This window comes from Phodopus roborovskii, unplaced genomic scaffold, assembly GCF_943737965.1.
Source record: "Phodopus roborovskii unplaced genomic scaffold, PHOROB, whole genome shotgun sequence".
In the NCBI taxonomy this organism is placed as follows: Eukaryota; Metazoa; Chordata; class Mammalia; order Rodentia; family Cricetidae; genus Phodopus; species Phodopus roborovskii.
This window is the reverse complement of record NW_026125665.1, coordinates 1,209,318-1,223,823: the sequence shown is the minus strand read 5'-3', so window position 1 is coordinate 1,223,823 and position 14,506 is coordinate 1,209,318. Positions and strand designations below refer to the sequence as shown.

Below are 14,506 nucleotides of genomic sequence, written 5' to 3'. Positions count from 1 at the left end.
GCTATTTGCATAACTTAAAGTGACCAGAAACGCACCTTAGGCCCTGAAACCTGCGCGGCCCACGGGAGGGAGAAAGGGAGGAAGGGAGGGAGGGAGGGAGGGAGGGAGGGGAAGGGATGGAGGGATGGAGGAAGGAGCAGCAGCATTTATTGAGTACCTACTGTGTGCATGGCTATTGGAGAATCTCTCCAAGGCTGTGAGTGAGGTAATATTTAATTTTGAGCCTCATTTTACAAACAAAGGCACTGAAGGGCTTGGAATTGCTTTGGAGGTCACACAGCATCTAGTCCATCCATTCATACTATGTGTCATTCATTAACTTACTCAGGCTGCTCTGGTGACAGAATCCAGTGCTATGCAAGAGCTATATATCTACTCCACCCCCATAAGACTTAGAGACAACTCCCTGGCTTGAGCTCCAGTTCAACCTTCCATTCAGGGACACAGGCTGCCTAATTGGCCCCATAACTATTGAATTACCAGCCTCCACTGACCTGGAAGCACCTCCACGGCACTGGGGCCACCAGCCTGGGGACACCCCAGTGTGAAGCCCTGACAGGAAGTCTTGGACCTCAGACACTGCCAGTTAGCATTTTCCTGTGGCTGGGGGTCAAGCCAGTCAGTCCCATTCTGCTGCTGCCCCACCAGTCACCAGGACCCATCTACTGCAGCTCTGCCCCAGAATGATGCTGGATTCTGATGGCAACTCTGCACATTAAACACTGGCTTCAGCAGTGAGATGGCTCATCAGGCATAGGTGCTTGTGGCAGAGTCTGGGTTTGATCCACATGGTGGGAGAGTAGGACCCCTGCACAGTGTCCTCTGACCCCCTTGTGTTTGCTGTGGCATGTGCACACTAACCCACAGCCATCAACTAGAACAATAAAGATAATCAAACCTGTAACTTGAGAACTATCTAGCAGCAGGGTGGTCATGGGAATCCTTATAGACACCATACCCAGATGACCCATAGCCAGTGTCTCTACATGTGAACTCACGTGGACATTCACATGTTCCAAGTGTCCCTTTTCTGCCCCAGGAGCCTGTATGATATTCGGTCCTCAAATCACCTTCAGGTTCTGGGGGTTGAGAATGCTGACAATAGCCTTAGACATTTTAAATGTGAGCACACACCAGCGTCAGGTGGAAAGTGGGTGACCATCCAACCTACCATGACTGATTGGTTGTTGTGGCTAGTGCTGGCCTGGTTTGGTGTTTCCCACTCCCAGGCACTTCTGTCATGGGTCTGTGCCACACAGCTGCCGGATTCTCTGTATGCCTCAGTTGTATCTCCATCTATGAAGTGATGGAAGAAGAGTCTCCCCTAGTCTGAACTATGAAGAGGAAAATTGTTCGTGTGTGTGTGTGTGTGTGTGTGTGTGTGTGTGTGTGTGTGTACATGCCATTTATACACACCTCTCAATGGGTGACCATGCTGGTTCGTGTGTTATCAAACCTAGAAAATAACCTCAGTGACCTCAGAGAAAATGCCTCCACCAGGCTGTGGATGTGTCTGTGGGCATTTTCTTGACTGGTGACTGGTATGGGACAACCCAACTCACTGTGGGCAATTCCACTCCTGGGCACATGGTCCTGGGATGTAGAAAGAGGAAATTAGAAGCATTAAGAGCAGAACAGTAAGCAGCACTTCCCATGGCCTCCCCTTCACTTCCTGCCTCCAGGTTCCTGCTTGATCTCCTGCCCTGGCTTCCCTTCATGATGAACCTGTAACTGAAACACAGCCCACATTGCTTTGTAATGGAGCCCTAACCCTGAATCAGACTAAATGGGAATGGCTTAGATCCAGAATGTTTCCCCAAAGGGTATAGTATGCAGCAATGTAAGAGTGAATCAACTACAGTAGTACTTCCCACATGGATCCTGCACTTCAGAGGCTAGCCTGGGCTCCCACGCTGACAACCGAGTGTTCAGCTGGGTGTTGGTGGCTCATGTCTTTAATCCCAGAACTAAGGAGGCAGAGGCAAGTGGATCTCTTATGAGTTCGAGGCCAGCCTGGTCTACAGAACTAGTTCCAGGACAGGCTCCAGAGAAACCCTATCTCTAAAAACAAAACAAAACAAGAAGGAGGAAGAGGTGAAGAAGAAAACTGAGTGTTCAGTGGTGGCCAGAGAATTTGGCCATTGCCATCACCAGTGGGTGAGTCCACCAACAATTCCCAGTTTAAAGGGCTGGGAGATGAGTGACACATTAGGATGGAGGGAGGAGTCACCCCAGCTCCCCTTCCCCGCCTCTGCAAAATCAGTAGCTTTGCTCTGCCATGACTAGGTCTGACAAACTATGACCTGGGTGTACCGGACCTGAGCCCAATAAGCCAGGGTGCTTGCTCTTGCAGGACCTCCCAGCTCCGCACGGTCTTTCTTTTCTGTTTTTTGTTTGTTTGTTTTTGTTTTTTTTTTTTTGTACGAGTTTTCTTTCATTCTGTTTTTGGGCATAAGATAGGGTTAGGGTTGTCTGCGCACATTCAGCTGTTGTTTTACACTGAGCCACGCCCCACCCACCATCTCTCCTCTGATTGCTCAAGCGCTGGAGCCCAGGTAAGGCTCCTGGCCGGGAACGCCAGGGGATCTGGCGCCTCGCACAATTATCAGGCGAAGTGTGACCACATTTACACACCCGCCCCCCCTTGCAAACCTGGACCAGGGGCGAGCGAGGGGCCGGGAAGTCTAGGACCTGCGGCTAAGACCAAGGGAGGAGACGCTGCAGCCTCGGGAACGCGCATGGCGGGAAGGAACAGCCTGAAACGGCGCGAGACCCTGGAAGCCCCGCCTCCGCGTGCATGCACGCGCATACATATACACGCGCGCGCGTGCCCGCTTGCTGAATCTGAGGACCAGCAAGCCCGGGCATCCTCCTGCCTCAGTACCCCATATTGAGATTACAGAGATATGCCTCCAAGAGCATCTTTTTTATACGGATTCTGGGAGTCGAACTCGGGTCCTCTTGCTTTTTTTTTTTTTTTTCCTCCCATTTCAAACAACCTCACCAGGTAGCCCAGGCTGGCCTTAATGTCAACATCCTCCTGCCTCAACATCCTGGACAATGAACGCACCTGGCCGCGTCCCTACTGTCTCCTTCCTTCCTTTCACCTTCCCGCCCTCCCCAGCCCCATTCCCTGACGCCCTGAGCTATCGTCCAGGCTTCGAGCCCCTGGAGTCCACTCCGGGCCGAACATGGTTGTTTTTAGTGTGCAATCCGCTGTAATGGGGAGCATTGCAGGCAGCTAGGGAGGGATGGAAATGCAAGCGGAAGGAGAGGAGTGAGCAGAAGGGTAAGGAAGGGCCTGATGTAAGGGAGGAAGGCCCCTGGAGGAGGCCACCAAGGCCACCAGCCGTAGAATGATAGGCCTTGGAATTCTACAAAACACTGGCTGGGATCCAGCCTCCCTCTAATAACCTTAGTAAACATTCAGCATTGGACTAGGGGCGGTGGAACTCGTAGGTCGCTTGGAAGGCTGGCCTGCATGCAGGCACAGGAGGCAGGATTGTGGCCCCAGCACCATTTGTGTGACACAAGCCTGTCACCCCGGAAGCGGGGGAGGTGAGGCAGAAGGATCAGGAGTTTGAGGTTTTTCTTAGTGGGTTGCCAAGTGGAGAGGCTGAAATGTTAAGTTCCGGGTGCTGGACACTGGGGTTGTACTGATGGCTCTTCTTCCGGTTCAGGACTCCTGCCTATAGTTTCTGCTGGCAAGGGATAGATGAGTTCCTGGGAGGTAAACTCCAGGCCCTAGTGCTTCGCAGCTGCAGCCCTCCTGAGCACTGCTACCCTGAGGGACCAGGAGGGTCTTGGACTCCTGGTGACAGCCAGCATCCTCTTCATCACACAGGCAGGTGGCCAGCAGAGAAGACCTTCTATCCCTGCTGCTGACACACACAGACTGCAGGCTGATTGAAGTACCTGTGAGCAGGGAAGCCACAGGGGGGAGAAGAGGGAGGGGCTGAAGGGAGCTCCAAGACCAAGGGCACTGGCTGCTCTTGGAGAGCGCTGGGTCAGTCCACCACTGATGCTCCTTTCTGACACTGTGGGCACTGCAGGTATGTGGTGCCCAGACAGACATGCAGGCTAATACACATAGAATAAACCTGAAAGAATTCTAAGACCTGAGACTACAAGAAGGGTATGGTGGCACATGTCTGTCATACCAACACTCAAGATGCTAAAAGCAGGACACTGTTAAGTTTATGGCTGCAGGTAAAAATGTTGGCAACCAAGCCAGAAAACCTGGACCCACATGGACAAAAGAAAGTCATCCCTCCAAGTTTTTCTGAGTGTAATACAAATGCAAAGTAATACAAAGTGACCCAGAGCACAGTGCCTTCCTGTGGGGCTGAGATGGTGGCTCCTTGTTGTCAGTGAAGGCTGTGGAAGGTAGGCAGATTGTGTTTGCCTTGGAAGAACTCAGGTTGCAGGGGACAACATATCAGGAGGAACAGGTCTTCATAGGGCTATGGCTCTGAGCTCATTCCCAAAGGTCTATGTGACCTACCATACTGAATGCACCTGTGGAGGCCTTGTGGTGGCAGACAGAGGTGCCCCTGGATTCCAAATGGCCTGTGCCACCAACTCTGTCCCCTACCTAGCACCCATCCCCAAAGCATTCATTACAAGCTGCCTGGCTGGTGACACAGCCTTGTCCACAGCTGCTTTAAACAGGTCTGCTCTAGAGATGTGAGGTCAAAAATCAAGGCTCTATAGAGTTGGTGTGACATGGGCAGCACTGAGTATAAACCCATGGCATTGGGTGTCCCACGCCTGACTTGGTCAGGGTTCCTATTGCTGTGATGAGACACCATGAGTGTAAGCAGCTTGGGGAGGAAAGGGTTTATTTGGGTCACCTTCACATGGCTGTTCACCATCAAAGACAGTCAGGAAGAACCTGGAGACAGGAGCTGATGCAGAGGACATGGAGGGGAGCTATTTTCTGGTTTGTTCAGATTGCTTTAGAACCACCAGCCAGGGATGGCACCGCACAACACGCTGGGCCCTCCCCCATTGATCACTAAGTAAGAAAATGTACCTATAGCTTGATATTCTAGACATTTTCTCAATTGAGGCTCCCTCCTCTCAGATAACCCCAGCACACCTGAGCCTTTTTTTCTCTGCTAAATTGTCTCCAAGTATTGTGGCTAGAGGCCATTAAGAAGAGGGAACATAAGTTAAGAAATTGCCCCCACCAGATTGGGCTGGGTGTGTAAGAGCAATGAGCAAGCCATGGGGAGCAAGTCAGTGAACAGCTCGCCTCCAGGCTTCCTCTTGCCTTGAACAGACCCCTTCTCAAATTGTTTATGGCCAAGGTATTGACGTAGCACTAGAGACCTAACTAAGACATCAAGGCCAAAATCTGACCCAACTGCTTTATTTGTTGTGGTTTTTGAAACAAGGATTCACTGCTCAGCTCTGGCTGGCCTGGAACCCACTTTGATCCTCCTGCCTCTGCAACCTGAGTGGTAGGACGTAGGGTGTGCCTGCCTTGTGACCAGCACAAACAAGTGATGGCAGCACTGCTCCCTCCATCTGTGGTGCTGCAGATGGAGGCTGAGGTGTCACAGTGAGAAACTGCTATCCTAAGGGTGTGCTGTGGCATGTAGCTAGAACTCCACTTTGCAGGCAGGGAAGGCCTCGTCCTGCATGGACACCATGCTGCCACTGCCCAGCACCCTGATGCCCAGCGCCTGATGCTGCTCATGCGTCTCCTCATACCACCTGTGCATCACCGCCGAGTCAAAGGTGGGGATCAGTGTGACCTGGGGGGTGGAACAGGCAGACAGGTGACACTCCCCTCTGATACCATCCCCCAACCCCCTGACTGCAGCACATAAGGACCTTCTTTGTAACCAAGTATTACCACACAGCCCAGGCTGGCCGGCCACTTCCCACCCACCATTGAGAGTCTCCCACACACCACTGTGACAGGGCAGTGCTATTGCCAGGCTAATAGCTCCACATGCCCCTCAGACCTGACACTGCACACAGGGCTGCCTGATTATCTGCTCAGAATCCTTCAGCCTGCACCCTTTGGTAGCACGTCTCAGCTGCAGTGGACACAGAATCTCAGCCCCATGGGCTGGGGTCCTGAGGCTGAGCAGGAAGCTCCTCTCAAAAGCAGGAGTCCTAGGGTCCTGCAGGGGTTCACGCACCTGCAGGTCAAGGTCCCACTGCTGCTTGCCAGCCAGCAGTGCATCCAACACGGCCCGCAGGCCCTCTTCCTGGCGTTGGCCCTGTCCACTGATGACATAGCAGAGCGCACGAACTCGTAGGAAGAAGTCCTGGTCCAGGTGGCCTGCACCACCCCCAGGAAGGTAGGCCATGTCCAGGTAGACAGGGGAGCCAATGGCAGGTGGCACAGGGCGGGTACTGGACCCTGTGGGTAACATACAGGTCGGTGGTAGTATCAGGGCATCTATGTGACAGACGGTTATTACCTCCCACCAAAGACAGACAGCCCAGATCCCTGTACCCCATATTCACCTAAGGGGCCAATGCCAGGCACAGTTCCTGGGCCACAGAGATGGGCAAGCTAAGCCCACAAACTGGGTGTGCAGAACTAAGAGGGCTCCCCAAACTGGTCATGTGGCAAGTGCTTGAGGCTCAAAGCTCTGTCCCCACTCCCGGGTGACAGGGAGCCAGGGCAGCAGGGGAAATCAGGCCTGAGGGGGCCCCAGGACAAGAAGCACGCACACACAGAGGCTCAGTGCCATGGGGAATAAGGTAATGGCAAGCGCAGGGCAACTCCAGCCCTGCTTGGCCTTGGCACAGACAGTGGGAGCTGTGACTTAGGGCAGACTGACCTGTTGGGGACACTGGGGATCCAGCATGGAACTGAGGTCTGCAGGGCCCTTCTGGGCCCAGACCTCACTGGGCAGTTGTTGAGGCATGAAATCCTACAAATGCCATCCTGTCCTGGCTCTGGCATGAGCAGAGCAGGTGCTACAGTTTGCTGTGCAGTCTCTTAGGCGTGTGGGCCTGATGGGAAGCATGTCACTAGGTGCCAGCCTGGGAGACAGAGCTATCAAGTCCCCCTGGTCACTTAATCTAGAAACTGGACTAAAGCAGCCATCAGCTGCTGCAAAACCTAAGGCCAGAGCCCTGCTGAGGATGGCCTGGAAGTGCGCAGAGTGCCCCTTCCTACTTTCAGGGAAGGCCTTGTGGCCTAGAAGCTCACCTATCAAATCAACATTCACAAACTGAGCCAGTCTGGGCTATAGTCCAAAACCCTGTCTCTGAGTTAGGGTCTTTCTTGATACATAGCCCAGGCTGGCATCAAACTCATAGAGATCTGCCTGTCTCTGCTTTCCCCAGTGCTGAGATTAAAGGCTGTGCTACAACACCTGACAAAACACTCTCAAAACACCAAAAAAGCTAAACATGACAGACATCCCAGCCTCTTTGCCTCTGCAGGCAGAATCCCAAAATAAGGCCATCTCAAAACACATGTGAACAGGAGGAAAGCCCGTGCCAGCCTAGGACCTGACTGAAATTCCTAGAAAGCAACACACCCATACCTAGACCAGAAGTCCTCTCTGGAGGTTCTACAATCCATCACCCTCAGCTGGCGCTGGGGCCACGGGCCAGTCCCTCAACAGAAGTGAGGCCCAGAAAGAGAAGAGTGGCTGGAACGACAGTACAAAGGTGGGATGGACTCACCAGAGGAGGTCCTCGTGGCAGGGACCACTTTGGGGGTAGTCTTGGGGACTGAGGGCTTCTTGGTGAGGGGCACACGGCCTGGCTTCTCTGCAGGCTCACTACGGGTGCTTAGAGGCCTGGCCCGGTCCCCTGCAGGGCCCTTGGCCTTGGCAGCTGCAGCTCTGGGGGCAGCAGAGGCGGAGCTCAGCCTTGCAGGGACCTTGCGACTGCGACCAGGATTCGCGGGGTTGGGTGGCTGCCTGGCACGGGGTGGCAGGGCCTCGGGGTCCACCATGCAGATGCCAGGGGCATCGGGCAGAGGTGGTGGTATACGGGGTGTGGGCAGCGGGTCCCTGACTGCACTCTCACTGCCCGCTTCGTCGTCGGAGTCTGCGATCGGCACAGGGTCAGAGTCAGACAAGGTGGGTAGTGACTCACTCACTGATGTGGGCGGCGTTTCGGGTGGCCGCTCCTGCGAACGGGCGCTGCTGTCCGAGCTGCCCGGAGACGCGGGAGGGAGTGGCTTGCGGTGCGCAAACTCACAAGGTGACACGAGACACAGGTCCACATCGTGTGGGGATGTAGAGCGCCGAGTGAGGCGCAGGGGAAGACTAAGTCCCGAGTCACCTGCTGGCAGAACCTGCTCGAAGGACACAGACAGTGACTCATCTACCTCAGTGGAGTGCGGTGAGCCCAGCTCCGCAGGCAACGAGGGCGTGGTCAGAGTGGGTGTTGTGGCTGTAGGTGTAGTGGCTGAGGGTGATGCATCCAAGGCAGGTTCAGGGCGTAGAAGGCTGAGCGACAGACGCTCAGGGCTATTGCCAGGTGTGGTAGGTGGTGGGGACCGAGCAGCTGGAGACAGGATCGGGGACTGAGCGGGTGGTCGCTCGGGCTCCAGGCTGCTCCCTGCTACTCCGGGGCACTCGGGCACATGAGCCATCGGTGGCCCTGAGGGAACCGGGGCTCGAGGACCATTCTGTGATGTGCGAGGCTTCGTGTTGGGGACACCTGGCCCGGAACGACGCATGTCACGGACTATAGGCCGTGTAGACCCGGGTTTTGTATCCTTCTTCTGGTCACGCATGGGCGGAACTGGCTCTCTTCGCACTGTGCTCCTGCTGGCGGAGCTGCTGGTGGTGCTCCGGACAGGCTCTTTGCGTAAGCTGTCCCTTGAGGCCAAACTGTCCTGGCTGTCAGCCCTCACAGGGGCATCCAAGTCACCCGCGGTAACCACTGGCCGGCGTAGACACGGCAGATGCTGCAGGCGCTGCAGCCCGTCCAGCAGGCGTGTGGGCGGCGTGCGTCCAGGAAACAGCACACGAACCACCTTTTCGCTGGGTGATGCAGGGTGCCATACCAGTAGCGCGCAGGCAGGTGCTGCGGGGTCCCCGGGTGGCGGGTGCACCACAAAGAGCTCAAGGCGGCCAACACCCAGCTTCTCAAAGAGGACAGTGGGGCGTGTGGGCTGCGGGCCACGCTGCAGGGGTAGGGGTACAATGCCCAGGCTCCGCAGCAGGCCCCGTGCACACACCGCCTCATCTTCACCCCCGCGCAGCCGAGACACTGCCTCTCGTGCATTCAGGAACACGACACCCAGGGCGGGGGAAAGAAGGCGACGCAGCCTCTCCTCGTGTTGTCCTTGTGGCCCTGCAGCCGCCTCACGCTCTGCCAGCTTGCGGCGCAGCAGGCTATTGAGGCCAGGCAGGCTGTCTGCTCCTGCGTGGGTGACTAGCACTGCGTCTACACGGTCCAGGTGGCGCACCAGCTTCCAGAAGCTTGACTTGGGGTTGGAACCACCGTTCACCAGCACAGTGAAGCCATTGACTGCAAAGAAGGCAGCATCGCCCAGGCCACCTGGGAACACATAGCAGCAGGGCCGCGCCAGGCGTAAGAAACCACCTGCGGCTGGTGGCTCCAGTAGCTCGAAGGGCGACGGAGGCTCCAGCGACTCGGCCACATACTCCAGAAAGGCACGCAGGCCCTCGGAGGCCGGCAGACGCGCAGGTGGATTCAGTCGCAGCCGCAGCCCAGACGTGGGGCCCAGCAGCATCCAGTCCCCGAAGGTTGGACAGGACACGGTGAGGGCTGGTGGGGCAGTGGGTGCCGAGGCCAGTGCATCCTGGACCTGTAGGACCAGCATAGGGCCACCAGGACCCATGGACTTGGGCACCACTGCCCCTAATACCCAACTTGCTGCTAGGCACCCCAGGCCCACCTGGCCTCGCCTTCCTGACCCACGGTCCCATCCTTTGTGCCTCCCCCTCACTGTACCTATCTGTGAATGGGCAGTTTGGGGCCCCTTTCCCACCCATGAGCAGTGCAGAGGGGACAGCAAACAAACAGCTCACCTCTTTGTCCCCCAGCACCTGCAGGAAGTGCTGGGCTGAGAACCCCCCGGTTTGCAGCAGCAGCTCCCCTGTCTCTTCCAGGCAGGGTCCTGCCAGCACCAGCAGTTTGTGAGGGGCAGGGTCCATCAGGAGGTTCCGGAGCTGTGGGTGAGGGTCCCTTGTAAGCAGTGCCCAGGCTGCCACAGCTCTGACTGACTGTGACAGCTGTGGAAGCAACTGAGAAGCTGTAGGGGAGGCAGAGCCTGGCCTGCTGTGGGCACAACTGCCCCCCCCCAGTCTCCTCCCTGTGCCAGCTGTTGTCACCTGCCTAGCAGTGCTCTGGCACCTCCTGCAGGAGACTGCTTCAGGCAGACCCATTTAGCTTTTTTTTTTTTTTTTTTAAGGGCAAGGTTCCCTGATGAGAAAAGAGGCCACTAGCAGCATTCCCAGAACTTGTGGCCAGCAGGGTTGAATCCCAGAACAGTCTTGACCTCTACTGACATAAAACTGGTGCTGATTAGCCAAAGCCAAGGCTCCTAGGCACCTGGGACCGCTCCTAGGTCAGACTGGTGGGCGAGCCCTGTGGCTCCTACTGCCTCCAGTTAGACACAGTACAGACCCTCCTCCAAGGATCCAGCCTTCCTGTTCCACCCGCACGAGAGAGGAAGCTGAGGCAGGAAGGGTCAAGTACATGTTCTGGGGCAGGTGTGAGGATGGGACAAGGCACACCCCAGGTCACCTCATCGCACAGGGATTTGTCTGAAGGGTTCAGCAGGACCAGTGTCTCCAGTGTCTCTCCACGATGGTGTAGGCTCCGCTGACCTGTGGGATGACAGGTCCAGGAGACTCCGAATCAGCTGGCCGGATGCCAAATCCTGCCACCACCAAGGGACCCTCGGGCACGCAAGCTCAGGGCCCACACAAGGGTGCTCAAAGCTGTGAGCAAAGATGAGGGCAAATGGAAAACCAAGGATGCCTGGGGCCTCAAGTGGAGACAACCAAAACAAGCTACACTGGTGCCAGGATGGCCACCCTGAGCAACATCAGGGCCACCCTTCGAGGCTGCTCTTGAGCTCCAGCACACTCAGCTGGAGTTGTGTCACTGCCCAGAGAGCCTTTAAAGGGGGCTGTGGCACACAGGAGGTCACACAGCATATGGCATTTCCAGCTTTCTGCACCCACCAGGGATCAGGAAGCCACTGTGACTCAAAGGGACAATTAGATGAACACTTCCTTCCTCTCCAGCAGCTGCAGTGGTGACTCAACCCACTGGCCAGGAGATGAGCTATAACCAAGCCTACAAAGCAGCCAGTGGCTGCTCTGGCCACCCTGAGATCCCCTGCGACCCTGGGAGCTTGCCCTGCATCCTGTATCTCTGCTTCCCTACTGAGCACCCAATAGATTCTCAGCCCCAAGGGCTCCTCCCTAGAGTCTCTGTATCCTTTTGTGCATAGGCCCTACTCCTACTGCCCCAAAGTAGGCAGCATTTCCAAGTTAGGGGCATCCTTGGTGATGCCCAACCCATGCTCAGCAAACAGCTGTCACTCAGCAGCTTGGCATCCACTAAATGGGCAGAAGGAATCCTGAGATAGGTCACCTTTCACAATGCTGGAGAAGGTAGCAGAGTGCCGGGACACAAAGGCCTTGAGCTGCTCATCCAGGCTGCAGATGGTGGGGTCCACATCCTCCCACGAGCGAACACCTACAGGCAGCAGGAGACAGAGCTCAGCTCCAGCACCCTCCTGTCCACCTGCCCTGGCCCCCACAGCTTGGTTCCTCGGCAGGCAGAACCAAGGGACTCAGGCAGGCCTCAGCCTTTCACTGACTTGAAGCCTGGCTGGCTATCTGCTGTAGGTCCCCTGATTTCCTGCTAGGACCCTGAACTTAGAGAGATTTTGTGTGTGTGTGTGTGTGTGTGTGTGTGTGTGTGTGTGTGTGTAAGAGAGAGAGAGAGAGGAGAGAGAGAGAAGACAGAGAGAAGACAGAGAGAGAGAGAGAGAGAGAGAGAGAGAGAGAGAGAGAGAGAGAGAAAGATCCTCACCTTCTACATCTTATGCCTGGGACAGAGCCCCTCATTGAATCTTCAGGTCATCACCTGGTGAGGCTAATAGTAAACACCCAAGGCCACCTGTCTCAGCCTCTCAGAAGCTGAGATTACAGACTGCATCGCACTTGCGGCGGTTGCAGGCGATGCAAACCCGCTGGGTGCCCCAGTGTGACAGGTGCGCCTGAGTCAGCTCCCCGGTGCCAAGCTCCTCCAGGGCGGGCGCGTCACCCACGCGCCAATTAGCAGCATGGAAAGGAGGCCCCGCGGCGCCAAGGGAATGAGCAAGGCCGGCCAGGGGAGGGGCCAGAAGAGGAAGGCCGCACTGCACCGGAACCCCGGGGCCGGCGCCCACCCGAGCCCCAGGCCACCCCCGGAATCCGGCGCCCCATCCGCCATGTCCCACGCGGAGCTCAGGCCGCCGCGCCCCACCCGGACCCAGTGACCCGCACCGCCGGGATGTGTTCAGGCGGCCGTCAGGCACGCGCGGACCCCCACGCCCGCCCGGACCCCAGGCCACGCCCGGAACGTTGGGTCCCGGGACCCTGCGCCCCACCCGGACCCCGGCCCGCCGCGTGCCGGAACCCCCGGCCCCACCCGGACGCCCCGCCGCCTGGCTCTCCGACACCCGCGAGCCCGACCTCGTTCCAGCTCCTCCAGGACGTAGGCCAGCAGCCCCGGGCAGCCGCACTCGCCGCCCACCACCAGCAGCAGCAGCGAGCTCGGTGCCGCCTGAGCCTCGGGCGCTGCCATCACCGCCGCCATCTTCGCGCCGCCCCGACGCTTTGAGCGCCCCGCCCCCACTGGCCACGCCTCTTCATGGAGCGTACCGGAAGCACCAGAGACCCCGGCCGGAAGCGCCCCCTCCGATCCACCCTATCAACGCCCTCTAGACCTTAGGAGACCATGGAGAGATGAGAGGGCCCTGTACTAATGGTTTGATGTCTCTGCCAAAATTCCATTCATTCGTTCATTCCTTCACTCATTCATCCATTCAGGGACACTTTTAGGAGTTCTGGTCTCGTAAAGTCATCCTGTAACAGTGGTTCCACACAGAACTAGAGTCTGACATTTACTAAGAGCTCACTAAATTAGAATGCCGACAGGTAGGGCTTTGAGGGATGTGTAGGAGTTTGCTGTGTGTGTGTGGTAGGCCAGCACCAAGTGAGACAGACATGTTATAGTATGGGATGTATTTAGGTCAGGTGGGCACTGTTCCTGTCATTTTAGGGGAAAAGGACATTTTGGAGGGGTCAGATCAGCAGGCCCGTTAAGTGTTAGCTCCCGTCTGACTCCAAGTAAGTTTGCCTCTCAACCTTCATTAAACTAATGGTCCTCCTGCTTCCATTCTTCCCACATGCTGGGACAGCCAGTCATCAATGCCACAAAAAGCTTCGGTTTCTCTTGGATTATAGTCTGATGGATACTGCTTGTGTGACTCCCATTCACCCCAATCTTACATCTTTTATGGCCTCCCCATATTAAATATCTAAACTGCTGTTCAGACCAAGAATGGCTGCCCTGAGTGAGTCTCTGGAGTATACAACTAAGACCAGCCAGGTACTTCTGCTTTCCCAAGGAGACTGAAGTAGGGGGGGGGACCAGATGTTCACAGTCAGCCTCATCTACCTAGCAAACATCAGTCCCTGCATCAAAAAGAAACAATCAAAAAAGGCACTCAGGAGGCAGAGGCAGGCGGATGGAACTCAGTGAGTCCAAGGACAGCCTGGTCTACAGAGCCAGGGCTGCAGAGAATATTTCAAAACAAACAAAAATAAGCAAAATGCAAATCAGGACTGACTGATGTGGAAAGGACTAGGAGGCGGAGGCAGGCCACTGCTGGTCTCTCGGAGCCTTGTCTAAGCCAACTTCCTCCTTGGTCAATGTGTAGTAACAGCCATGGCCTCGTGCCATGGCCCAGGGTTCCTGGGTACCAACTTCCTTGACTTTTTGGCTCTATATCCTTCCCAAATCCTGACTTCTCCTGTGACTTGTCAGCCTGGAAAGGCTGGGACCTGTAATTTCCTCTGCTATAACAGAAAGAGAATTGGACTTGGTAGTGCATTCCCATAACCCCAGACTCACCACAGAAGGCTGAGGTAGAAGGATTGTGAAGAGTTTGAGACCATGTCAGGCTATAGAGCAAGCCCATAGGGCAACATAAGAAGTTCAAAGCCAATCTGGAATATGGAGTGAGTCCCTTGCCAGTCTGTGGTAATCCTTTAAAACCCATACAAGGAAAAAAAACAAAAAAACCAAAACCCATACAAGAGATGGCTCAGCAACTAAGAACTCTTGGTTTCTCTTGCAGGAGATTCACGTTATTCCCAGCACCCACATCACAGCTCCCAACTGCCTAGAACTCCTGCTCCAAGGGATCTAATGCCCCTTTCCGGCCTTCATGGGTGTGTGTGTGTGTGCACATGCTAAGAAATCTTTTTTAAAAACCTAAGAGACAGACGTGTTGGCTCGCCTTTAATACCAGCAAATGGGG

At 55.8% G+C, this 14,506-nt stretch overlaps 1 protein-coding gene across 1 annotated transcript; it reads right to left on the bottom strand.

Moving 5' to 3' along the window:
- Nucleotides 1–5,358: 5,358 nt before the first annotated feature.
- On the bottom strand, nucleotides 5,359–12,777 carry Map1s (microtubule associated protein 1S). The gene is made up of 7 exons (XM_051178135.1): nucleotides 12,654–12,777; nucleotides 11,566–11,670; nucleotides 10,708–10,790; nucleotides 9,990–10,130; nucleotides 7,663–9,766; nucleotides 6,156–6,379; nucleotides 5,359–5,762 (listed from the first exon to the last, which is right to left on the bottom strand). Exons 1-7 carry the CDS (start codon nucleotides 12,775–12,777, stop codon nucleotides 5,607–5,609), a joined length of 2,937 nt encoding a protein of 978 aa, XP_051034092.1. The 3' UTR covers nucleotides 5,359–5,606.
- Nucleotides 12,778–14,506: the final 1,729 nt, after the last annotated feature.